This window comes from Neltuma alba, unplaced genomic scaffold, assembly GCF_004799145.2.
Source record: "Neltuma alba isolate B1F8T4 unplaced genomic scaffold, ASM479914v2 tig00004589_pilon, whole genome shotgun sequence".
Lineage (NCBI taxonomy): Eukaryota > Viridiplantae > Streptophyta > Magnoliopsida > Fabales > Fabaceae > Neltuma > Neltuma alba.
The window spans coordinates 39730-63588 of NW_021633777.1; the positions used below are offsets into that span (position 1 = coordinate 39730).

At 35.6% G+C, this 23859-nt stretch overlaps 3 protein-coding genes across 4 annotated transcripts; 2 read left to right on the forward strand and 1 right to left on the reverse strand.

Moving 5' to 3' along the window:
• The first annotated feature begins 8671 nt into the window (after positions 1 to 8671).
• Positions 8672 to 12243, forward strand: LOC114745275 (probable LRR receptor-like serine/threonine-protein kinase At2g16250). The gene is made up of 4 exons (XM_028933426.1): positions 8672 to 10611; positions 10739 to 10867; positions 11271 to 11293; positions 11572 to 12243. Exons 1-4 carry the CDS (start codon positions 8672 to 8674, stop codon positions 12123 to 12125), a joined length of 2646 nt encoding a protein of 881 aa, XP_028789259.1. The 3' UTR covers positions 12126 to 12243.
• Positions 12244 to 12821: 578 nt separating this feature from the next.
• LOC114745276 (transcription termination factor MTERF2, chloroplastic) lies at positions 12822 to 16903 on the forward strand. 2 transcript variants are annotated; one of them, XR_003740186.1, is made up of 7 exons: positions 12822 to 13641; positions 14162 to 14570; positions 14779 to 14994; positions 15215 to 15322; positions 15817 to 16091; positions 16173 to 16599; positions 16715 to 16903. XR_003740186.1 is itself a non-coding variant. In XM_028933427.1 (6 exons), exons 1-6 carry the CDS (start codon positions 12980 to 12982, stop codon positions 16378 to 16380), a joined length of 1878 nt encoding a protein of 625 aa, XP_028789260.1. In that variant the 5' UTR covers positions 12822 to 12979; the 3' UTR covers positions 16381 to 16813. The 2 variants fall into 2 exon arrangements, 1 of the variants encoding a protein (XP_028789260.1); XM_028933427.1 differs by having other exon boundaries at positions 16173 to 16813.
• Positions 16807 to 22588, reverse strand: LOC114745277 (phenylalanine--tRNA ligase alpha subunit, cytoplasmic). The gene is made up of 18 exons (XM_028933428.1): positions 22362 to 22588; positions 21859 to 21981; positions 21611 to 21703; positions 21091 to 21147; positions 20828 to 20883; positions 20594 to 20686; positions 20340 to 20430; positions 20043 to 20080; positions 19902 to 19940; positions 19119 to 19195; positions 18951 to 19035; positions 18743 to 18839; positions 18355 to 18451; positions 17999 to 18070; positions 17802 to 17868; positions 17590 to 17715; positions 17337 to 17391; positions 16807 to 17128 (listed from the first exon to the last, which is right to left on the reverse strand). The coding sequence occupies exons 1-18, from the start codon at positions 22506 to 22508 to the stop codon at positions 17075 to 17077; spliced, it is 1467 nt and encodes a 488-aa protein (XP_028789261.1). The 5' UTR covers positions 22509 to 22588; the 3' UTR covers positions 16807 to 17074.
• Between the last annotated feature and the right edge of the window lie 1271 nt (positions 22589 to 23859).

Genomic DNA, 23859 nt, shown 5'->3' on the forward strand with positions numbered 1-23859 from the left:
TCTCTTGCACTCTTCTTTAAGTTTTGCAATTTCAATTGTTTTTTCAGTTAGCTTCCCCAAAAGTTTATAAATCAATTTGGGAAGGCCCATCCTTTCTTTGATCGGGAGCGATTTGTGGCGAGTTCCCAGCGGTCATGGAAAGAGGAAAAGTGCTTGCTTCATGTATTTACCCGACTCATCTGAAAATACCGACCCTGCTTGCTTTAGCCCAAAAAAAGAGATCTTGTTTCAGGCATGTCCACAACTATTTTTTAATAAATATAAATATATTATTACTAACATAAATTGGGTTTAACGGAAGGGACTAGTTCCTCACAACATGACGAATCAAGGTTTAAATTCCTGTTAGAAGAGGTACCTACATTTAGTGCCCGACAGTGCCTTAAATAGAATTGCCTCTAATAGGAGATACGTATGCTTCAGCAAAAAAAAAATCTATTAAATAAAAAGTTAAAATATATTTTCACTTCTTTAACTCTATACAAGGTATCATTTTAATACATTAACTTTAAAAAGTAAATATTTAGTCTTTTAACTCTAAAACTATTAACAAAAAAGTGATGATATTAAGCTCTTGATTGCTGATAAAACATTACTGAATCCTAATATATTAAGTTTAATATTCAAAACAACTATGATTGTTACAAAAAATTATTATTTAAGACTAATAATTTTGGGATTAAAGGACTAAAAGTATATTTTTTAAAGTTAAGAGACCAAATTAAAATTTTATATAAAGTTAAATGACCAAATATATACTATAGTCTTAAATAAATTTTTGAGTTAAGGTGTATCTAGCTCCTCGGCTTATTTTTTCATGTGCATTCAGTATCTCAAAATATCTTATGGTGCATTCAGCTCTCTGAAGTTTTTTTTTAAAGTGCTTCTAAAACCTTGAAATATTTTTTAGTCCATCCGGAGCCCTAAAGTATTGATGCACTCAAAAATAATTTTTGGTGTGTCTAGCATCAAGGCAAAAATAATACTTTAGGGTTCTAAAAGCCTCTGAAAAATATTTTGAAGTGCTGGATGTACTTGAAAAAATATTTCGGGGTGTTGCACCTTAATCCTAAAAATTTTAATTAAGATAGGATAATTGTATTGTGCTTAATATTTTATTAATAATAATCACGTGATTTTCGTAATTTTAAATGAACTAGATTTTTGGGTCGTACATGTACCCTTTTTGTTTTTTGTTTATCGAGAATATTAGGCGGGTTCGGGCCTATTAAGTATAAAAGCCTCAAGGCTTGTGGGCTATGGCCCATTGTAAAGTTCAAGTATCTAATAGGGCTCAAGGCCCATTAATTGTACTGTAGCTGTAACTCTGTTTGGGCCGAAACGAGACGATAGCTATTTAGGAACTGGGCTTTTAATGGAAATTTTGAATCTTCCAGTACCTCTGTCAAGGTAAAACAATGAGACTTTCTTCACATGAAAACAATAGCCTAACCCGAATCTTCTGTATTTGAAAAAAAAAATAATAATAATGGAGGTTGGGTCTAGCAGAAGGGACAAGTTTCTCGTAATATGATGAACTAAGATTGGAATTCCTTCTCAGAAAGGTGTCCACATTTACTGCCCAACAATATCTCGAATAGGATTACTTCTAATAAAAAAATACATATACCTTAAAAAAAGAAAATATATGGAAAAAAATAACGCAACTCCTACCATTATTATTTTATCATTTTTCTTTGATACTACTAAGTATTAGTAACAAGCAACAACATAGTTTTTTATTATAAAAGTCTTAAATAAATTGGGGCTTGTAGCTCAATTCGCACCAAATACTTCTTTAATGACTTTTTTAAATGTAACCCCGTGAGATCTACGGAAGGCATAATAATAACCGCGTCACTCCCAGGGGGAAGATATTAAAATAAACTATACTCCCTCCGTTTCTTATTATAAGAGACAAATAACTAAATTACGTTGATAAAAAAAACAGTTAAAATTAGTTGAGGACAATTAATGTGTAAAAAGTATAATATTTTTTCCAACAATGCCCCTATTAATAAGGAGAGAGAGTATGAGAGAGAACAATTAAATTATTAAAAGAAAGAGAAGTGAAAGGGGAAGAGAGTATGAGTTGGATACAAAATAAATAGGGGTAACATAGGAAATCAATACAAAAAAATAGAGACAACTTTTAAGTGTCTCTTATATATGAAAATATGTCATAAGTACCAAATGTCTCTTATAATAAGGAACGGAGTGAGTAATAATTAAACCCTATCAACAAAGTTTGTGAACCCAAATAAACCCTATACGGGTATTCCGTTTTCTTGGGAACGTTGTAAATGGCATTAAATTATGAAAGCGATGAACAATAATCAGAATTTCCACGGACTTCACTGCTTTTAATAAAGCATATATCATCAAAGTCAACGAAACAGCTTTCACAAATAACTCAAAAATAATGTATAAGTAGTTTTTAATTCATAATTTATAAAATATAAAATAAGTATATAAAAAAGTTTTGTTTTAATTTATATAAAATGTACTTATAAATATTCATATAAATGATGCACTCAGTATCCTGTGACGTTGAATTTTTTTTTTCTGAATAGGTAAAAACATAGATGGATTATATATTCGGGGGTTCACCACTATACAATCACCTAGCGAGATCATGATTTTTTTTTTTTAATCTCGATGTCAAGGTTGGATTTTCGACGCCCAAACGAAGGAAAATTACACCAATAACATTCTCTAGTGAGCAGAATTTTTTTTTTCTGGTAAAAAAATCCCGAAGAAATGTTTGAGGCCGTAGCTGACAAAAGAACGCTAATCATGTAAGCCTTAGGGTGTGTTTGGATTAGCGGTAGAGAAGTAATTTTTTTTGCAATCTGACTTTGGGTAAAAGTCAGATGGTAAATTGTGATTTATGTTTGAATTGGCTTTTATAAAAAAGTCAGTTTGAGAAATTGAAAGTTGTTTGGATGATTAATAAAAAAGTCAGTTTAGATGCAAAATGATTAAAAAGACATAAATTTTATTAAGTAATATATATATTTAATATTAAATGTATATAATGTGACAATTATAAAGAAAATATTAAAAATAAAATTATTAGAAATAAAGAAATTAATTTATTATTATGAAGAAATTGAAAAAAATACTGAAATACTTAATTGAATATATTTAATGGATATGTGTGTGAATAAATCATTTGCCACTAGCTCTATTCTTTCTCGTTTTTTCAAAGAGGAAATATGTATATGAAAGAGGGTTAGGAAGGCAAAGAATTTAAAGTGCAATAATAAATGCTCTCCAGTAGTTTTCTCTACCACACTGATGGTCTTCACTGTTAAAAGTAAGATGATGTAGCTTATGGAAAAAACTCATTTGAGGCAGAAAGTCAAATTACCAAATCGCTGAGTCAAACATCACCATTTCATAGAAGCTAGCTTTTACTGGTTGAGAAGTCAATTTAGACTCTCAAACATGATGCCAAACACACCCTTAATTGAGGGGCGTGCTCCCAACTTAGCTGCATATTCTCGAGGACCACACAATCATTTCAAAGATGTTCCATCGGTCTTACTGACTAATTCCGTCACATCTTAAACAATAAAGAAACTTAAATTATATCTTGGCACAGATAGGTTCAGGCTTTTGTTTTTTCCTTTTTTGGGTAAAATAAAAGATCTTCAAAATTTAATACTTTTATTTATAAAGCAAAGAAAATATTTTCAGTCCTATTTATTTCATTAAATTTTTAATATAAATATATTATTTTATCTTTTATTTATTATAGTGTAGGTAGTTATTTCTTTTAAAAAGTATACATATTAAATATGAGTAAAGTTAAAAAATTATTATATTTTAATTGATAGTTAATGCATTTTAAGGTTTTTCTTGGTTTATATAAAATATGCTGAAAATATCTTATAAATAGGATCAGAGGAATATACCACTTCATTCCATCTTATTTATAAGATTATACTACACATTAATTCTCAATACAATTTTTTTTTATAAATTTTAATAAAACACTATGACTTGATTTGAAAAATATTTTACACTCCTACCTACGCTACAAGCATGTCAGAAGGAGGAATTCTTAGGTACTCTCAGAGTACCACTTAACTCATGCTCTGACCAATATAATTGTGCCAATTGTTCAAAATATAATCCGATGTGGAATCATTTTAATTAAAATATTGGCATAAATGTTTTCTGAAAAAGCAGGCATTTTCACCAGCGCAACCTTCTCTCTCTTCCATCGTTGTTCAGTCTCGTCTCCCCCCTGCTTCCCCGGCGGCAAAAAGTTTCTTCTTCATATTCGCACCCCAGCCATCTCCCTCTTCAATCATTAATCTGATTTTTTACCCGCCTCACCCCTCTCTCTCCCTATTTTAATTTCACTTCCACTCCTTTCTTCTTCGTTTTCAAGAACTGAAAAAGACATATATGACCTGAAAAAATTACAATAGAAATATATTAAAATTAAGAAACTTTTTAATTTGTGATTTTGTTGCAAGATGCCATCATCATCTTTTTGCATTCCTTGTGATGGATCTGGTATAGCAATAGCCCCTGACTTGTAGATCTCGCCATCGTTTTTAGCATCTCGTCGCTCGTGGTCTGAACCTTGTCTGGTTTTTATTTAGCTCTTGTAGACAAAGCTGATGAGAATAATGGGCCATCACGAGAAATGCTATTACGAGTGTTTCGAGAATGAGTATGCAGATTTTGAGAGCAGGAAATGATATGGGAGTGATGCAATGGGGTAAGACGAAGAAGGGAAAAAAAAAAAGCAACTTGAATCAAGGGACGGCGTCGACGGTGAGGTAGAGGGAGACGAGATTGAACGATGATAGAAGAGAGAGAAGAATGTGCTGTTAAAGATGCCAGCTTTTTCAGAAAAGATTTATGACAATATTTTAATTAAAATCATTCCACATAAGATTATATTCTGAACAGTTGGCACAATTGTATTGGCTAGAGTATGAATTAAGTGGTACTCTGGGAGTACCTAAGAATTTCTCAGAAGAAGATCAAGTGAGATGATGAGACGATGATTTATTGAATTAATTAATAATTAATAACAGGAAAAGAGTGGTGTAATGAGATGAGATCCGATGTGGATCTGTAGATTCTAAAGCAGCGGGGCATGTGAAATTAAGAATACACTAACCATTAGTTTAATTAGTGTGATTTACTCATTTTGTAATATAATGATAGTCTCACTTAGTCTGACAAAATCCTCAGATTAATTTAATTCACTAATCACTAATATATTATTAGTCTCTCTTCCCCTCCTGTTACGCCTTCTCATAAACACCATACAGTTATTCAAATCTGGGCTCTTTCTCTTCGTTTTCAATGGTCCAAAAAAATAATGGAATCCAAATATCATCTCCACATAAAATTAACAAAAAATAAATATTTAATTATTAATTTGTCATTTATGTGTACCAATATAATCCAGCATATTCATGTTCTCACTCTAGGAAAAAAAATGTAAACCTTCTCTTTCACCATATTATCCAGTCAATGATATTTATATCACTATATTAATTGGCAAACCTTCTCTTTCTTACTCATTACATCTATCACCTTCCCTCTTTATAAATAAAGGCATTTGAAAGCTGAAAAAAGGGCATTCTAAGAAAAATATTCTATAAATATATATTGTTTTAATTGATTTTAACCAAGTTTTTATCACTTGATTATTTCTATCTTATAGTTATATACAACCTTCCATCCTCAATACTACCTCCGGTCCTAATTATAAGACCCAATTGACTAATTTGGAGAGATTAAGAAACTTAGTTAAGTTAGTTTTTTATAATGAATATATGTTGTTTTTCCTAAAATATCCTTACTAATCAAGTTTGTTATCTAGAACTATTATTATTAAAGGACTATCTTGAAAAAAATGAATAAATATGAGAGACAAAGTGGATTGGGGTCTTATATTTAGAACCAAAATAAAATCAAACGGGGTCTCATATTAAGGACTGGAGGTAGTATAAGATTTAATTTCATTAAACGCTAGAGATAGTGTGTGTATATGGTCAGGAGGGTTACTATTGAATTAATACTTTACATACAAGTTGGTAATATTGATCCCAAAAAATTAAGATCATAAAATAGCCCATGAACCATTAAGTCCAGCAAACTTCACATTCATTCCCGTATGATTGTTTTTTTTTTAGGTTTACATTTTTTGCAAGAGATTGACCATTTTCATAAGCTATACATGGGAGATGTTTGGATGTCTGATATGTTTTTTATTTTTTATTTTAAATTTTTACTTATTATCAATTATATGTTTTTTTTATCTCTTTTCTTCATATGTTCTATCTCACATCTTTTTCCTTTCAGCCTCTTCCACCATACACTCTCCATAAATTAAACATGTTTATTATTCTTAACCAATTTTAATCAAATTTTTAATTTGTGCAATTTAATTATTTAAGTCTCGTTAAAAGACCATGGAAGGATTAATAATTGAAAGTGTGTTATCAATCCCCATATGGAGCGTATAACACAAAAGCCTTCAGATTTCTAACCGTTTTCCCATTCTTGGATCTGATGGAAAAATGGGTCAAACAATTAAAAATGGTCAAATGGACAAGCCGTAATGCCAAACATCCCCATGTCTTACCATTGATTCATCATGACATGCAATTCTTTTCCTCAGTTGACGAAATGACATCTTAACGAAACCAAAGTGATTTTATGAAAATATTCAGATAAAACAACTTTGACTTATTACAAATCATGCGTGTGTGTATTCAAATTGACCTCTTCCTCAAATTTATGAATTATTTTTATTAATTGCATATATGAAAAAAAAAAATTTGGCCAACATGAAAGGAGATTTCTATCAATAGAGTAATGATCTTTCAAAAAACAAAACATGTTTTATTATAAATAATTAATTTAATTATTTTTTAAAGATTATAAATTAGTTATTAAACTCACATATAAGACTGAAGGGTTTAGGAGTATTTTAATTACGAAAACACGTGTGTTGGGAAGATAAACTAGTAAGAAGTTTTAAACTGCATAATACTCTTTCAATTCTTAATACTACCTCCGGTCCTTAATATAAGACCTTGTTTGACTTTTATTTTGGTCTTAAATATAAGACTCCAATCCACTTTGTCTCTCATATTTATACAATTTTTTTCCAAAATAGCCCTTCTAATAATAAGAGTTCTAGTCAATACACTTGATTAGTAAGGATATTTTAGGAAAGACAATACCCATTTAGGACAAATAACAAACTCAACTTACTTCCTTAATCTCCTCAAATTAGTCAACTGGCTTTTATAATTAGGACTGGAGGTAGTACAAGACCTATTAGTTAATTTGATTAGGTTAAAAAAGTCACATAAGTTAGTTAATTACTCTTCCGGTCTTTAATATAGGACCCAATTCCTGAGTTGGTTTGGGTTTTAAATATAAAACCCATTTTTCATATTTATCAATTTTCTCTAAATTACCCCTATGGATACTCCTTCAACCATGATCAAGTAGAAGAGGGAGATGAGGTATTAAAAAAGATGATCATGATATTTTAGGAAAAATGTTACTTTTTTTATACTTAACTAACTTTTTTAATCTAATCAAATTAGTTAAATGTGTCTTATATTAAGGACTGAATGAGTACTATAAGAAACATGACATGTGCTTTCTAAAATAGCAGTCATATTTCTCAATTTCTTTTTTTCCTCTCCTACTTAATTAGAATCGAGAGATTATCAATAGAAATAATTTAAAAAAATTAATGAATATGAAATATACTCAACAATTAAGTTTTATATTAAGAATTAATACCAGCCTAATAATTAATTCCTATATCTTAAATACAAGAGTAGTGCATCTTAAGCTATTCATAAAATCCAATGCACTTAATATCAAACTGTTACTTCCACAGGGAAATGAAACGCGAAATCTGCACCTTATTCATGAGTTACAGGTAGAATATTGGTGCGACGATAAAATTGCCAGCCAGTCGTCTTCTACCTACAGTTACCACCTTCATTGTTAGATTTCATAAAGAGAAAGAAAGAGAAAACGAAGAAAGGAGAAATGGAAGATAGACGATAGTGTTGCTGTGTGGGCTTAGCTGGACCAGGCGGTTTTAACGGAGGTCAAACTCCCACCATCACTGTGTCAGAGTCTCTCAACTTCCCATTTTAATTCATCCCTCTGCCCTACAAACCACACACCATTGCATTTTCTTGCTCTTTCTCTCTCCATTTCTTTCTTTTTCTCATTCCTACCATTTTCCTTCGTTCTTTAATTTTTCTGTTTTTCTAGGAGGGTGCTTCTCAATCGCGAATCGTGGGTTCTTTCTTTAGTCTCCGAGCGCCAAAGCTTGATGCTCACTCCATAAATTTTATTTTCTCGTAGCAACTTTTGATTTTTTTTTTTTTTCAGTTTCCTCAAATTCAAAACTTCCGTCTTCCCCTGTCTTCAGTCAGAAACAGAGAAAAGAATAGGTAGGGAAAGAGCAGAGATACATTGAAGACCAGGCATTTTTTTCTTGAGGTACGAGCTTGTTCTTTCTTTTTGCCTTCCTCTTGTTAGAGAGACAGAAATGTCTTATCCTGTATTACGTTCCTCTAATTGTTATTGCAGACGATCATATGCACGCAAAAGTCATGCGTAGTTGAGCAAGATGAGAATGTTTGGATCTTGAGACATGGTGGATCACCGGCGAAACATATTGTCTCTTGGGTTCCTGTTCTTGTTGCTTTTTCAGTTCACATTTGAGCAGCTTGAGCCTCTGAGTTCACCCGCAGAGAGACTCGCCCTACTTCAGCTTCGATCTTCCTTGGGCTTGAGAAGCAGGGAATGGCCAATAAAAGCCGACCCTTGCTTAATCTGGAATGGCATACGCTGTGAGAATGGTAGAGTCACTGGCGTCAATATTTCTGGGTTTAGAAGAACAAGACTTGGCAGGCAAAACCCACAATTCTCTGTCGACGCTTTAGCCAATTTGACTTTCCTGCAATCCTTCAATGCGTCCAAGTTTCTTCTTCCTGGTCCTGTTCCTCACTGGTTTGGCCAAAAGCTTTCTTCACTCAAAGTGCTTGATCTTCGTTATTGCTCCATCATTGGTGCAATTCCTTCTACTCTTGGGAATCTAACAAGCCTAACCACTCTCTATTTATCTGATAATAACCTCACTGGAATCATTCCTGATAGTCTAAGTCAACTTGCAGCCCTTTCTGTTCTTGATCTTTCCCGGAATTTTCTCTCAGGATCCTTGCCCGATTCTTTTGCCTTTCTTGGGAATCTTTCTTTCCTCGACATTTCTTCCAACTATTTATCCGGTTCGATTCCCCAAGGCACTGGGGCAATTTCTAAATTACAATACTTGAATCTTTCCAACAATGGCTTAACTTCTTCTATACCTGCTCAACTTGGGGATCTTAGTAACCTAGTTGACCTTGATCTAAGTGATAATTACTTGTTCGGTCTGGTTCCTCCGGATTTAATGGGGTTGAGGAGCTTGCAGAGAATGAAGCTTGGGAACAACATTCTTGATGGACCTTTGCCGGAGAATTCGTTTCATACTACATCGGAGTTGCAGTTCATAGAGCTGAGACAAAATAATTTTACTGGGGCCTTGCCTGATAGGTTGTGGTATCTTCCAAGATTGAGCTTTGTGGATGTCTCCAGCAATAAGTTCACTGGTGTGCTTCCTAGTTCTAGCTCTTCTGCTAATGCTACTCCTACAGTCAAGGGCAATTTTTCTCATAATCTATTTTATGGAAGCATCACTCCTCTGCTCAAAAGGTTCAGTTTCATCGATCTGTCGAGCAATTATTTTGAGGGCAAGGTTCTGGATTTCGCAGTCAATGCATCACTGGGTAGTAACTGCCTGCAAAATGTATCAAATCAAAGGGCAACAGAAGAATGCCTCTCATTCTATTCCAGGAGGGGCCTCTCTTTTCATAATTTTGGGCAAGCAAACATGACAAGACCTCGTGCAGCAGAGAGCTCTGGGAAGAACAATGGAAGAAAATTTATACTAGCAGGAATTTTGGGTGGAGTTGGTTTGATCGCAGTTTTGGTGTTGTTAATTCTGCGCACTCGTAAGCGGAGCAAATCAAATAATACAGGAGCTCGTGTGGGTGCTGCTCTTGCTGGAGGCAATCCTGCACCTACTGATGCATTGATAGAATTATCAAAAGCAGGAGACTCATTTACATATCAGCAATTGCTCAAGGCTACAGGCAACTTCAGTGATGCAAATCTTATCAAACACGGTCACACCGGCGATCTGTTCAATGGTGTTTTGGAAAGTGGGATATCTGTAGTGATAAAAAGGATTGATTTGCGTTCAACTGAAAATGAGAATGCTTACATGTCAGAATTGGACCTTTTCAGTAAAGTTTCTCATCCAAGATTGGTTCCCCTGTTCGGTCATTGCTTAGAAAATGACAAAGAGAAGTTCCTGGTTTATAAACATATGCCAAATGGGGACTTATTGAATTGCATGCGCAACAGAGAAACTACACATAAAGATGGTACATTGCAGTCTTTGGATTGGATAACAAGATTGAAAATTTCTATTGGAACTGCGGAGGCCTTGTGTTTTCTTCATCATGAATGCAATCCACCCTTTGTTCACAGGTCTGGATTTGCCTCTGGCTGAAAGTTGAATCTTTTGTTCTTCCAAAAGACATATAGGGCTTGCATAACATTAGTTTAAGTTAAACAGTATGAGTGGAGTGACTTGTCTGTATTTTGGACACTGCAGGGATATTCAAGCAACCAGTGTACTTCTAGATGATAAATATGAAGTCCGGTTAGGGAGTCTAAGTGAAGCCTGCACTCAGGGAGGGGATACTCATCAAAGGAGAATCTCAAGGTTGCTACGGTTACCCCAGTAAGTATTCTACTAACAACTTTTATTTTTATGAATTTCATTATGTCCGAGAGATCTTTCTTAATATGTTGTTTTCTCTTTGATTTGATCCTTTTGGCTGTTTATTGGAAAATATGATAGAAATGTCATACTACCTGTCAGATTTTACTTCATTGACATGTTTAGACCATGTCACTATAATTTTGGGGTGTTACCCTTCACATCTGTTTCTGATTAATCATTTCCGTCAGCATAGGCTTATGTTTGGTGTGGTGTCATACCTTCTTAGTAAAATTGCATGTAGTTAAAATGTTTGACTCCCTTCATTGTGAGCTTTTTATTAGCTTTGTACTACATTTGCATACGCATAGCATTTGTCATTAAAAATTGTCTAATTTCCCATTTATCTTGCTTGGGCATGCAGGTCATCTGATCAAGGCTCATCAGGTGAGTAGAGTTACTCAATTTAATTGCTGACGTGGATTTGTTAGCAGCTTTTTGTCCTAATTACATGAAGCATTCTCAGTGTATCTAATAATGCCATTTTAAGTAGGCATCTTCCATCATCATATACAGCAAATTTATTAGCTTATTATGCAGCTCTTAAAAGAATCAGATTCATGTCAGTTTCCCTTATCATATAATCATGACGCGCGAGGCTTTGCTCCTTGACTGAGAAAACAGTTCTCTTTTTTTAACACATGCTTCACATATTGTGAAAACAGGTTCATCATCACCAGCAGTTTGTGCCTATGATGTGTATTGCTTTGGGAAAGTATTGCTTGAGATGGTAACTGGGAAGCTAGGAATTGGTGCATCCGGTGATGCACAAGTAAAAGAATGGTTGGAGCAGACACTACCTTACGTTAGTATTTATGACAAGGATCTGGTAACCAAGATTGTGGATCCATCCATGGTTGTCGACGAGGATTTCTTAGAGGAAGTGCGGGCAGTGGCCATCATCGCGAGGTCTTGCCTGAACCCTAAACCTTCGAGACGACCCCAGATGAGATATGTCCTCAAGGCTCTTGAAAACCCACTAAAAGTCATAAGGGAAGAGAGTTACAGTTCTGCAAGGCTGAGAACAACCTCTTCCAGAGGCTCTTGGAATGCTGCTCTGTTTGCCAGTTGGCGTCAGAATTCTGATATAACTGTAGTTCCGGCAGTTTCTGGTTCAAGAGCTGAAGAAGGCCAGCTTTCATCGTCCCGGAGGCGTCGTTCGAATGAGATAGTTCCGGAACCATCTAGCAGCATTCAAGAGGAGGACAAGCTCGAGTAGTACCGGAGGAAGGCTCAAGCCTTTGTACATTTAAGGATGGAGACGAAATTGGAATGCAAATTCTTCTTGTTTTTTTTTTGGGCATTTTCAGTGGTTTTGGACTAAGAAATTCGAGAGGTACAAAGAGGGACACGGTGGATATGGATACTTTTTTTTTTTTTGGCTGCTTGGTGATGTGTAGACGAGCCCCAATTCTTTCACATGTAATTGATTTTTTTCCTTGTTCTGTCTCAAGTCATTTTGTAGAAAATATATTTTTAAATTTTAATTGATTTATCAGATTTTTTTTGGGTTCAACGTTCGCTATCTCTTCATTCATATGCGCCGAGGGTTTCGAAGCTCAAGTTCTTTCTCGTATATTGTTAGTTTGATGCATATTTAACTCGTTTCCATTTTAATAAGAGAACAAAATTTAGAATTACCAAGTCTTCATCATATTTTGTTTCTAAGAACACAGCATCTTTCTATACAAAAATAAAATTGTATTGAAAGAGTTATCTTTTTTGCATGTTCTATTTGAGTTAAAAATCTGATAATAAGTAATTTAAAAGTTTTATCTGAGTTTTGTGACCCTGCCTTTTAAGATATGAGTTTTGTGACTCTGCCTTTCAAGATATATATCAAATATTTGGAATTCGAGATATTTATACGGCTCCCTGTTCCTTTTTACGCCCTCTCAGGCGGGGTGTTGGGGTCATGCGAGCTTGTTCAATCTTCGCTTTTCTATCTACGAGACCAACGAGACTAACGAAAATTTGATACGCCAAGCCTGAACAGAGCGAAGTAACTGTTTGTCCATTGACACTCACTCTTATCCGTTGCCATCGCCATCTTCGTTCTTCAAAACCTTGGAAATGCTTTCATGTCAAAGATACCAGTTTCGCTCTCCATGCTCTCTCCCTCTCCAGTCCCTCTCCACCCCAACTTTCACCGTTGTCAACTGCCAAAATCCACATGGCCCAGATACCCAGAACCTCATTCTCCGCCAGCAGAACTCCAAATCCACCGCCTTTCTCCTTCACCAACTATCTCCCGACCGAGAAAACCATCATTCCCAGCCATTCAATCTCAAATCCGGTGACCTTCAACACAACATGCCGGATGAAGAAAAGATTAAGCTTTTAGAGCTTTCCCTTGTAAGGAGAAGAACCCCTCAGTTTCCTGGGTCTATCTATGTTCAATCTCCTAGTGATCCTGATGTGGGTTCTTCTTTGCCGCCTCTGCGAACTCTGTTTAGAGAAAAAGTGGAAGATGAAGATGCAGACGAGGAGGAGATAATAATGCGTGCGATTGAGATTCGAAGGAAGGTGACGCGAGAGATTTTTTTGGAAGCTATGAGAAAGGGCAAGTTTGGAATCACGTACGCTACCAATTTGGTCAATCGATTGACTGGTTTTATCGATTACGTCATGATTGAAGCTGCTTCGATGAAACGAATACCTCAGTATTCGCATTCTACTTTCAATTTACGCGCCAAAACTGTCATAGACGACTTACAAGTTGTGCCTCTTATCAGGTAGGAGGGCTACTACTTGGTATGTTTGAGGTTTCTGGCAAGGTGTTTGTTTTCTTGTTTGTATGAAATCAACATGTCTACTTAATGGGATCGAGCATCAACGTCTTTGAATCATTTTGAGAATTTCTTGGTCGGAAAATCATTTTAAGATTTAATTAAGAAAAAAACTTCATGAAGCATATTGAATAAACTAATAATGGGGTCTCTGTATTGTTAGACTTATTCAACTTGGAGCACTGAAGATAATTAACTCTTTATGTCTTGGTCCTCCTAGCATTCTGGTCACTTGACTAAATGGTTAGTGCACAATTAATTCGTCATTATTAAGGATTAAATACGCACTACAAGATTCACTTTGGCAGCGAACGGGACGAACAATTCGGAGACCAAATTATTAGTTTACTCAAGATTTTTTTTGAACTATAATTATTTCTGAAGAAGTTATGGGTTTGTAATTGAAAAATGCTTGCGATACGGTCAATTTGGAGGCTCATCAACTGATTTTCTGTCCTCAATCTAGATGGTTGAAGCATAATGCACTGTCATATCATCGGATATCCAAGCTCATTTTGATGTCAAGAGGAAACCTTGAGTCTATAAGACGTCTTGCTGAGTGGTTGAAGTCAGTAAAGGTGAAAGGAGAATTTCTCGGGGTTACACTTGTGAATGCTGGAGATAATATTCTTGATCGCAGCAATGGGGAACTGGATGGGATTGTAGAGTATTTAGAGAGCAAGGGAGTCAGGAGGGATTGGATGGGTTATGTGATAAGTCGCTGTCCTCAACTGCTATCTTACAGCATGGAAGAAGTAGAGACTCGTGTGAAATTCTACTTAGATATGGGCTTAAATAATCATGATTTTGGCACAATGGTTTTTGATTATCCTAAAGCTCTTGGTTACTATACTCTAGAAGAAATGAATCAGAAGGTAATTAGATTCTAATGCACTTTATGAACCCTAAGATACTTCTCAGAACATATCTTCATTATATGCTTTGAATTACAGTATTTTTCTTGTTTAGGAAGTAGGACCAAGCCAAATATGAGGCCAGAGATAATTTTCTCAAATTTAATTTAAGATAGTTAGAATTGGCAAGCTTATACACAAATTATGACATTTTCTTAGTAATTTCCAGGTTAATTACTTGAAGGAGTTTGGGCTCAAAAGTGAGGATGTTGGCAGATTGTTAGCATTTAAGCCTCATTTGATGGGATGTAGCATTGAAGAAGGATGGAAGCCTCTTGCTAAGTACTTGTATTATTATGGGGTCACCCGAGATGGTATGAGGAGAATGCTTATGATCAAACCAATGGTTTTTTGTATTGATTTGCAGACAACTATTCTGCCCAAGGTATGTCATCTCCACTTTAATCTGCCTCATGTTTGAAGCTGAAGTCTAGTAAGGTTTGTGATATCAGCTACACAGGGTTGGTTCCCCCATTCGCCCTCATGAATGATGATATCTTACTCATTCCCTAGTGCATGTATGACGGATTCAAACATATATTTATTCAAACGATTTCTGCTGATAATAATGCTGATGACAGATTACCTATTCTTTTATCATGCAGGTAAAGTTTTTTCAGGATATAGGGATTCGAGATGATGCAATCGGAAACATGCTTGTGAAGTTTCCTACTCTGCTCACATACAGCCTCTACAAGAAGATTAGGCCAGTGGTTTGTCTTTTTCATCTGTGCTTTGGGATTTATCACCATAATCTATTTTATTTTCGGCCAATTCCTTACACTGTCAATAATGGAAGAAAAATAAGACTTCCTTCAAGTTATGTTTTCGGCAAGAGCAGTTAAGACTTCACTAGTAAAGGCCATTTAAGGACTTTGTAGGAGCAGTGCTTGTAGAGTGATCAGTGTTTTATCAATAATTGATTCTCAAGAAATTGGTATGCAGATCTATGCATACAACTGTGAGGTGGACATCTAGTGGCATGTCTTTAAGTTCCATAACAGTTTGCTTGGTGTATGTGCACTAGGTCCACCTTAGGATTCTCCCTAATTTTATATTTTCCTATTAGTTACACTTGAGTTTGATTGAGATTTGTGCCGAGAGAGAGATACTGCTCTCTACATCCTTTCAAATAGTTATTATCTGTCGTGAATTGATTAGTTCACTTGTCCATAATTTGACTAATGCTCATTTGAATGCCATATAGGTCATATTCTTGATGACCAAAGCTGGGGTCAGCGATGAAGATATCGCAAAGGCTATTGCTCTGGGACCTGAGCTCTTGGGATGCAGCATAACGCATAAGCTTGAAGTGAATGTAAAATATTATCTGTCACTTGGTATACGGCTTAAGCAACTGGGTGAGATGATTGCGGATTTCCCAATGCTGCTCAGATACAACATAGATATCCTTCGTCCCAAGTATAGTTATTTGCGGCGAACCATGGTCCGGCCTTTGGAAGATCTCATCGAGTTTCCAAGGTAAATATAGAAAGATAAAGTTAAGGCAAAGTTTTGGTAGGTTTTTGTCTTTCAAGTAGCTAAGCCCCTCATTGTTGTCAGGTTTTTCAGTTATTCTCTGAATGGTCGAATTATTCCAAGGCACAAGGTTCTGGTGGAAAATCGGATTAATTTGAAGCTGCGTTACATGTTGGCTTGTTCTGATGAAGAATTCAGGAAATTGGTTGACTCTGAAATTAGAAAGCGACAAACACTGCTATCTGCAGGCAAGAGTGCTGATATTACGGAACCTCACAGACGAACAACTTGATGGCTTTCTAGAACATCAATTATTGGTTGAGTTTGTGTGAAGCGAAGCTAAATAATCAGATATCCGAATTAATCATCACCCTGCATAGAAATGCCGGTGATAAATGATATATTTTTAGCATAGCTGAGATACATGATGCAGGAACTTCTTAGTAGAATGAAGGAACAGGAGATCCCACATCTTAATGAAACGGTGAAGAGTAACGATGAGATGGTTGAGGTAGGCTCATAACTTTGCTTCCTCAGAGCAGATCAAATAATAACGAGCATGGTCATTTTTCTTCTTGGTATGGCTCTCCTTTTCTGATTGGTCATTCCTTTTCTCGTTTTTTCAGAGGAAGGGGCATATAGCTATATTGCACAAACGCGTGTAGGAAAACAATTCGATTAGTTCAAATTAAGGAAGAACATAACTCTCAATTATACCTTGCAAAGAATAGTTGGTTCTACTTTATGTTTTGTTTCTGTAATTTGACACATCCAATTAATAATAAAATGACAGATCCTGGTCGTTGAGCCCCAAATGCTAATTTACGTATAAACTACAGTCTCGTCGAGATGGTGGATAGATGTACAAAAATGCTGTTACAATCAATTACAGCGTCTCGATGAAATCTAGCGATACAAGTAGGCAGGTGACATCTGAGAAAAATTGTAAACGACAAGCGACAATCTGAAAGTAGAAACGTCGAGTTTTACTCAATTCCAAGGCGACAGATTGGATTTCTCTTTATGAGACCAAGATCCACCTGCAAGAGAAAATACCAAGTTTAGGGCATTGCATCATAAGCTTTTAAGTATCTTTAAATTGAGATGGAAAGGAAAGAAATGACTGCGCTTTAGACAATTCCCACATAGTAGGGATTTAAGTCAAACATTTATTTCTTTTCCTTTTTTTTTTGTTTTAAATTCTTAATTATTCGAACACATAATGAAGAAATGGTATTAAGTTATTACCTTGTGTCCAAATAGATCCCTGATATTATCTATTCCGTATAGTATCATCGTTGGTCTGACGTCAAGGAGGAAATAAAAGTAAAAATCATTACACAGTAATGTCCAAGTAACATATTATAACTAAATATATTACAGTTCATTACATTCTTTACCTCAAAACTGAGACCCCAACACAAGAATATAAGTTTCACGTAATATCTTGGCTTTTGGAAAAATGATTAATGAAGAATGAAGGGCGTCAAATTTGTCTAACCTTTCAAGGGAAAGACCCCAGGCGATAACCTGCACATCTTCAGGGAGTCCCATGGGACGCAACATCTCAGGTCTGAACATGCCAGAGTTTCCTACTTCTACCCATTTTTTAAGGCCTTCATGATAACTGATGGAATGAATAGACAAATGTTAACTTCCCAGAATAATAGCAGAAGTACCTAATAACCCCACTGCCTGAAGACAAACTAATACCTGAAAATCTCCATGCTAGGTTCAGTGTATGGATTGTAAGCAGGCTTGAACTTCAGCTTAGTCATACCTGAACCCAATATCACGGGTAATAACGCTATTAAACTCTATTTTTCTCAAACTTGGCAACGGGCTACATGAATTTTCCAGGTTACGCCCGCACTTAAAAGACACAGGCTTGTTAAAAAAGAAAGCACTACCCATGCGTGAGAAGAAATCATACAAAACTCCAATCAAGTCACGAAGGGTGAGTCCTCGATCACAGACAAGTCCTGAATCCAAAAGCAAGAGAGTAGAGAGTAGCAAAAATAAGTATATGACCTTTTTTGGTATATCTACAGATGCAAAAGAAGTTAGACCAGAGGATGATAAGGGTATTTTACATGATGGGATAAAAGTTGAGCATAGATGCACCGGCTTCAGTGCCAAGAACATACCAATTTGTACGGAGGTTAAAATGCTTTCCAATAAAATTTATTACACCATCCCAATATTGACTGATGTGCAAAAAATTTGCTTGCCCAGGAAATAAGTCAGCTGATAGATATATGCATACCTTCAATTTGGTGAAATTCAGCAAGATGAGTTCGATCGACTGCTTCATTTCTAAATACACGATCTATGGAGAAATATTTTTTTGGAGCAAATGGTTTCTGCAAAAATATTGGAATGGGAAAAACTACTGCATTAGTTTAGAGAAAAACGTGAAAAGTGTAATCACTTTATTGATGGCAAAAAAAAGGGGAAAAAACGAATCATATAAGCAAAATAGCTTAAACTTGCTTAAAACATTAATAAATGTCACTTGAAAAGTTTGCTCATGAAAAATCATGGCAAAAAGGACAATAGTAGGGCATGATGCCTCAATGAGTGAATAGCACAAAACAGTAAAATTGTATGTACACAAAAGAACATGATAATAAATTCAGACACTGGATGCGAACCTGTGCCAGCTGGTAAAGCATCCTAGAGGAAACAGCAGTTGTGTGTGTTCGAAGGATGTTTTTGTTTGCCTCCTCTCTTTTCCAGTCATAAGCATATCTGCCAGAAATCAAATTGCACGGCTTTCCTCAGAAAAATCAGCAGAATTTCTAAATGAATTGTTATATAACCTATAAAGAGAACTCATTATGAGTGTTCAAGAGGTAATACCCCCTAGACCCATAACCCCCAACTTCATGAACGTCCTTCACTCTCTTAACATAATCTTCAGGCAGATCCTTTGCTGTTGAAGGAGCTGCAAATTGATGTTGGGCACAAAATCAGGATAAGACGTAAATTTGGTTAGAAAGAAAAATAATAAAAGTCTGTTTCACAGACCTAATAAAAAAAATGTGTCATGAGAATCACGAGCTGGATGTTGTTGGGGCTGGAACAACGCATCAAAGTTCCAGAAGCTACAAATTGAAACATGAATATCAGTCTACTATTTGGGTGCTATTTAAATACACAGAGCCTACTCTAGTTTGACGGTTAAAAATAATAATGTGATGTAAATGAGGAGTACAATCTCTTGAATTTTAATATCAAAAGAAAAGAACAAATTTAAGAACCAATAATCATAAATTGACTTGATTCAGAAAGTATCCATTGCTTTTAAAATATTAAGACAGTGAAGATTTTTATCGCACTTTATAGAAGACAAACCCTCTTGGGTTCTAAAAAAGTTGAGGGGCAACACTAGCTGTTGGCGGATGAAGCCACAGTTCTTGGTTTCCAATATTGTGAATTCTTTTGTTATCCTCCAGTAGTCCCATTAAAAATGAAATAATAAAAATAAAACAATAAGCGAAGAAAAGGAAAATGAAAGAATGAGAATAGGCTGAAAAGAAGCCAGCAAGCTCAAAACATTAAGATCTAAACTATAGTGACCTGAGCTTCAAAACCTTATAAGACCCGCTCCAAGTGGTTACCGCAAAAAGTCACTAAAATCTCCAGCATGAAAAGATATACATAAAGATAATGATGAAAGCATCTTTATCACATTATACCGGTTGGATATATGAAGCCACAAAATCAAAACCTATCACATGATGTTTCAGTAGTGATGAATCAACAACTGACATTAGAATGGAATTGATACAGCCCGGGGTAAAACCTTACCTGCTTTCAACAAAATTGTTTGTTGGCATCTCCTCAAACCTGTAGCACAAACCAGATTGACATTCAGAACTAATAACTAATTAAACTGAATGTATTACCCAGAAAAGACATTAGCTTTCACATGACAATAATAAGGCTTACCCCATGCAGAGGAAAATTTGTTTTAGTTGATGACGCACCTGTAAATAGACAATGACTTTCAGAATAAGTTAAATATGAACATTACCCCCAATAAGATCACACTCCAGCAATTTCTACCTTACAAAAATCACAGGGAACCTTTCTGGGACATTTTATTGATAAACCGACATTCCAAGTACAGGCATCGTTCACAGTTAAACAAAATTAAGGTGGCAATGGTAACAAATTTTGATATGCATCGTCTTCCCATTAGTAAGGGGAAGAAGGGGGAGAGGAAATGAGGAACAATCTTCTTGCCTTCAGTAGTGGATGAAGGTATCCACCCTCAAGTGGCTGACCTTTAGCACTGTAGTTGTACTCTTTGAATTCTAATTCCTTCCACTCTCCGCTGATATAAAACAAAACAACAAAGGCAGAAGTTCAGACAAAATAAAAATATCTATAGAAAAATCGTACACTTTACCAAGAGAATATTGCTGAGACACTGGCAACAAGCAACAGTTTAAATGCGAAAGTTCTAATGCATATTTTTCCTTCATTAAAAATAATACCTCTGGAGATTGTCTCGAGTTAGATCAGTGACAACTTTCTTTCTTCTCGGAGCATAGTTAGGGCCCTTTTTCACTGAGTAGCCGTTCCATGTCCTAAATCATGAGATATTTTCCATATCAAAACAGAATACAGAATCAAAACAAATGTAATATGTCTTGAAAGCTCTCTAGCAAGGTCAAATAATCTTAAGTCAACAAGAATTTAGAAGTCTGCAAGGAAATTATTATTATTACTGTGGAACAATAAGCTTCCGGGCTTTGAGAGCCTTAATATCATCTGAACCAATAACCTGAATCAACAGCATGCAGGAAAATTTTTAATGAGGTATCCAAATTTGAAAAGGAAAGCTGAGAAGAAAGAAAACATAAGTAGGAAAATGGGGGGGGGGGGGGACAAGCTTAAAGCCCACAACCAATCATCACTTGGACCTAGTAGGTGAAAAGACAGGATACTGACTCAGAACTGTAAGCAGGAACTTTCACAATAGCACACCCACCTGTCCCTCTTGTATTTTCAGAAGCAATTCTTTAACTCTATCCTCCACATGTTGGACCTGACAGCAAAATATAGACTTGTCAACAATAATTAGTGCATAGTAAAATCATTACTAGGCCAAATAAGCACAAGGTGCATCCTTTGCATCGTCACTACAATGTCATACCCGGATATAAATGTTCCTTTAGAGTAGGGTGGACTATATAGAACAGGAGATAAAAATAGAACAAAACAGACACCATACAGTAGCAATGCCATCGACCAAATTTTACAACAAAAAGCAGAACATTAGACGCATGAGTAAAGCTCTAACGAATAAGCAGCAACATTGAACTTTAACAGGCAAAATTTCTGATAAACAAACTTAGAGATGTGCAAGTGAAACTGGTAGCTTTATTTAGTTAGGTTCAGGATACTAATATGAATGTCTTAATGACCAATGACAATGGCAAGTTAGAAAAAGAAGAATCTAATGAACTTGGCCATCTTCAGATTAAGGCAACAAGTTGACCATAGCATACCTTCCGGGATATAAGTTGTTTTCCTAACTCCACCCATTTATTCTTTGCAGCCTGAGCACAGCCTATTTTGAAGGCAGCGGGGTTTAGCTTTTTCTGCAAGGAGACACCAGCTTTCAGTTTTTTTTACCAAAATTTACTGGTACAGTACGAAAATAGAAAATTCAATACAATCCCCTAAAAGAGCTATCAAAACTAATTAGTGAGAACAATTAAAGTTATCATAAATCTTCAGTGTGTGGAATAATAACCTGAAGTTCCTCTTTAGAGATACCTTCCGGCGGTATTGCCAGGAACAGTTGCACTTCAGGTGATCCTGCAGCAGCATATGTCTTCCCCTCATCCGTTAGCACCCATGTCTCCCTCTTAATGTCCTGCATGATAACACGGTTATCGCGAAGGTAAATTCGATCTAAACTATAAACCCGTCATAGAAGCTGCTTCGAGTGCAAACCATTTAAAAAAAAAAAAAAAACCATTTCGAATGCAAACAAGGTTATAAAAAGTAATGTACAGAACAGTCATCGATATCCTATACTATTTTTCATTAAATTTAGGATCTTGCGCGAAGCTAAGTTTTGCACTGCAACAAATGTAACAAAAACAGCAAGTAAACGATCATGGGTAGTGAAAGGTGTAATTTATACAAAGAACCATTGCGACAAGCTTTCAGGGAAAACCAAGAACTCTCATGAATACAGAAGCAGTGAGTGAAGCATAAAGATGGCGATGACTAAGAAGAAATGTATGGCACCTCAGCATCGACATATCCAAAACCGTGGAGGCTCTTGATGACATTAACGATCTCATTGTGGTCAATTCCACGTTCAGAAGCAAAGACACCGGAATCTGAAATTACTTCGCCCTTTTCCAGGTAACTGAGGATTGCTTCTTCTGCCATTCTCAATCTATCTCTGCGCTCCCCTTTGCAGCGACGCGGAAGAGAACGCAGGCCAGGGCAAAAACTAGACTGGGTCGGACTCCGACGGACTTTGCAATTATTCTATCTAACCTTGTTTTTATGGGGCACATATTCGGTATTCCACTTAACTATTAAACTCCACTAGTTTTGATTCGCGGCTTCTCTGTTTTAACAATAAGGCCCGGCCCAGCTCACCAGGTGAAAAGAAGATTAAATTAATGGTTGGTTTTAGGAAAGTGGAGTGAAAAATTTTAATGAATTCCATTTAAAATATTAAAAGAAATAGGATTAAAAGTTTTAACTAATTTTATTTATTCTTTTATCTTACATTTTTTTGACCCCCTAAACTCATTAAAATTTTTCTCTACTCCCATATAATTTTCTCATACGAATCATGGGTTAAGAAAAATGGGTATTGAATCCAAAGGAGGATTAAGGGGATATTGGAATGAAAATCAAATCACAATTTTAGAAATAATTTTACAAAATTCAATATAAGTATGTGAGAGAAGTTTTACCTCAAAAATACTTTTTAAAATTTTTTTAGAGCTCCCAAACACTTTTAAATTTGAAATCACAAAAAGTAAAGAGGAATAGTCCAAATTCCAGAAAAAGGGGCCGTACGGGGAATCAAATTCGAAAGGAACCGAATTTAATTCGAACTTTTATTGGCAGATCTAAATGTAAAATATGGTATGAGCAGTGTTTTGATTCGAGATGCTTAAAAATTAACTTTTTAACTTTTTTTAACTGTCTGAGTAATAATTTTATTTAAAAATAAATTTTAAAAGAGGAGGGGAGGGATGATTGAATTCCTGTTTTCTGAAGGATAAAAATAAAATCAAAGGCATAAGGTTCGAATAATTTGACATTTTTACCTCCTGGACAATGTTTTTTATTTAAGTACTGTGATCATAAGTAGAGCGGTAATATGGGTTCAACCTGCCAACAAATAGCAGGTTGGGTTGATAAAAATTAGGACCGTTTTAAAATGGAAGTTTTGAGCCCATAACCGTCAAACCCAAACTCGCGGCGGGCTAACCGCAGGGTTGGCATGCCACCCGTTTAACCATATATTTTTTGTTGCAAATTTTCCCTTTGCCTCTCAGTCTCTACACTCTTGGCCTAGTCCACAGTGCAACAATGAGCAGTCCATGTCCAACATTCTAACACGGCAACACTAAGACGGTCCCATTTTCACATTTTGCTTGCGTGTCGCACTCCTCCCAGACTCCCAACTCTCCCACACCTAGTCTCCCAGTCGCCCTCGCCAGTCCTAACTCCACGCCAAGTCCAAGCTCTCTGCTCTCTGTCTTGCTTTGCGCCTTTG

Excerpts from the sequence above, each read along its gene's own strand:
- LOC114745275 (XM_028933426.1), top strand. The coding sequence starts at position 8,672 with ATGGTGGATCACCGGCGAAACATATTGTCTCTTGGGTTCCTGTTCTTG. Across the intron at positions 10,868-11,270 it reads AGGTTGCTACGGTTACCCCA|GTCATCTGATCAAGGCTCAT; the intron begins GTAAGTATTCTA and ends TTGGGCATGCAG. Across the intron at positions 11,294-11,571 it reads ATCTGATCAAGGCTCATCAG|GTTCATCATCACCAGCAGTT; the intron begins GTGAGTAGAGTT and ends TTGTGAAAACAG.
- LOC114745276 (XM_028933427.1), top strand. The coding sequence starts at position 12,980 with ATGCTTTCATGTCAAAGATACCAGTTTCGCTCTCCATGCTCTCTCCCT. Across the intron at positions 13,642-14,161 it reads CAAGTTGTGCCTCTTATCAG|ATGGTTGAAGCATAATGCAC; the intron begins GTAGGAGGGCTA and ends TCCTCAATCTAG. Across the intron at positions 16,092-16,172 it reads GATCTCATCGAGTTTCCAAG|GTTTTTCAGTTATTCTCTGA; the intron begins GTAAATATAGAA and ends CATTGTTGTCAG.
- LOC114745277 (XM_028933428.1), bottom strand. The coding sequence starts at position 22,508 with ATGGCAGAAGAAGCAATCCTCAGTTACCTGGAAAAGGGCGAAGTAATT. Across the intron at positions 18,840-18,950 it reads GGGGGTTATGGGTCTAGGGG|ATATGCTTATGACTGGAAAA; the intron begins GTATTACCTCTT and ends GATTTCTGGCAG. Across the intron at positions 17,129-17,336 it reads GGGATCTATTTGGACACAAG|GTGGATCTTGGTCTCATAAA; the intron begins GTAATAACTTAA and ends TTTCTCTTGCAG.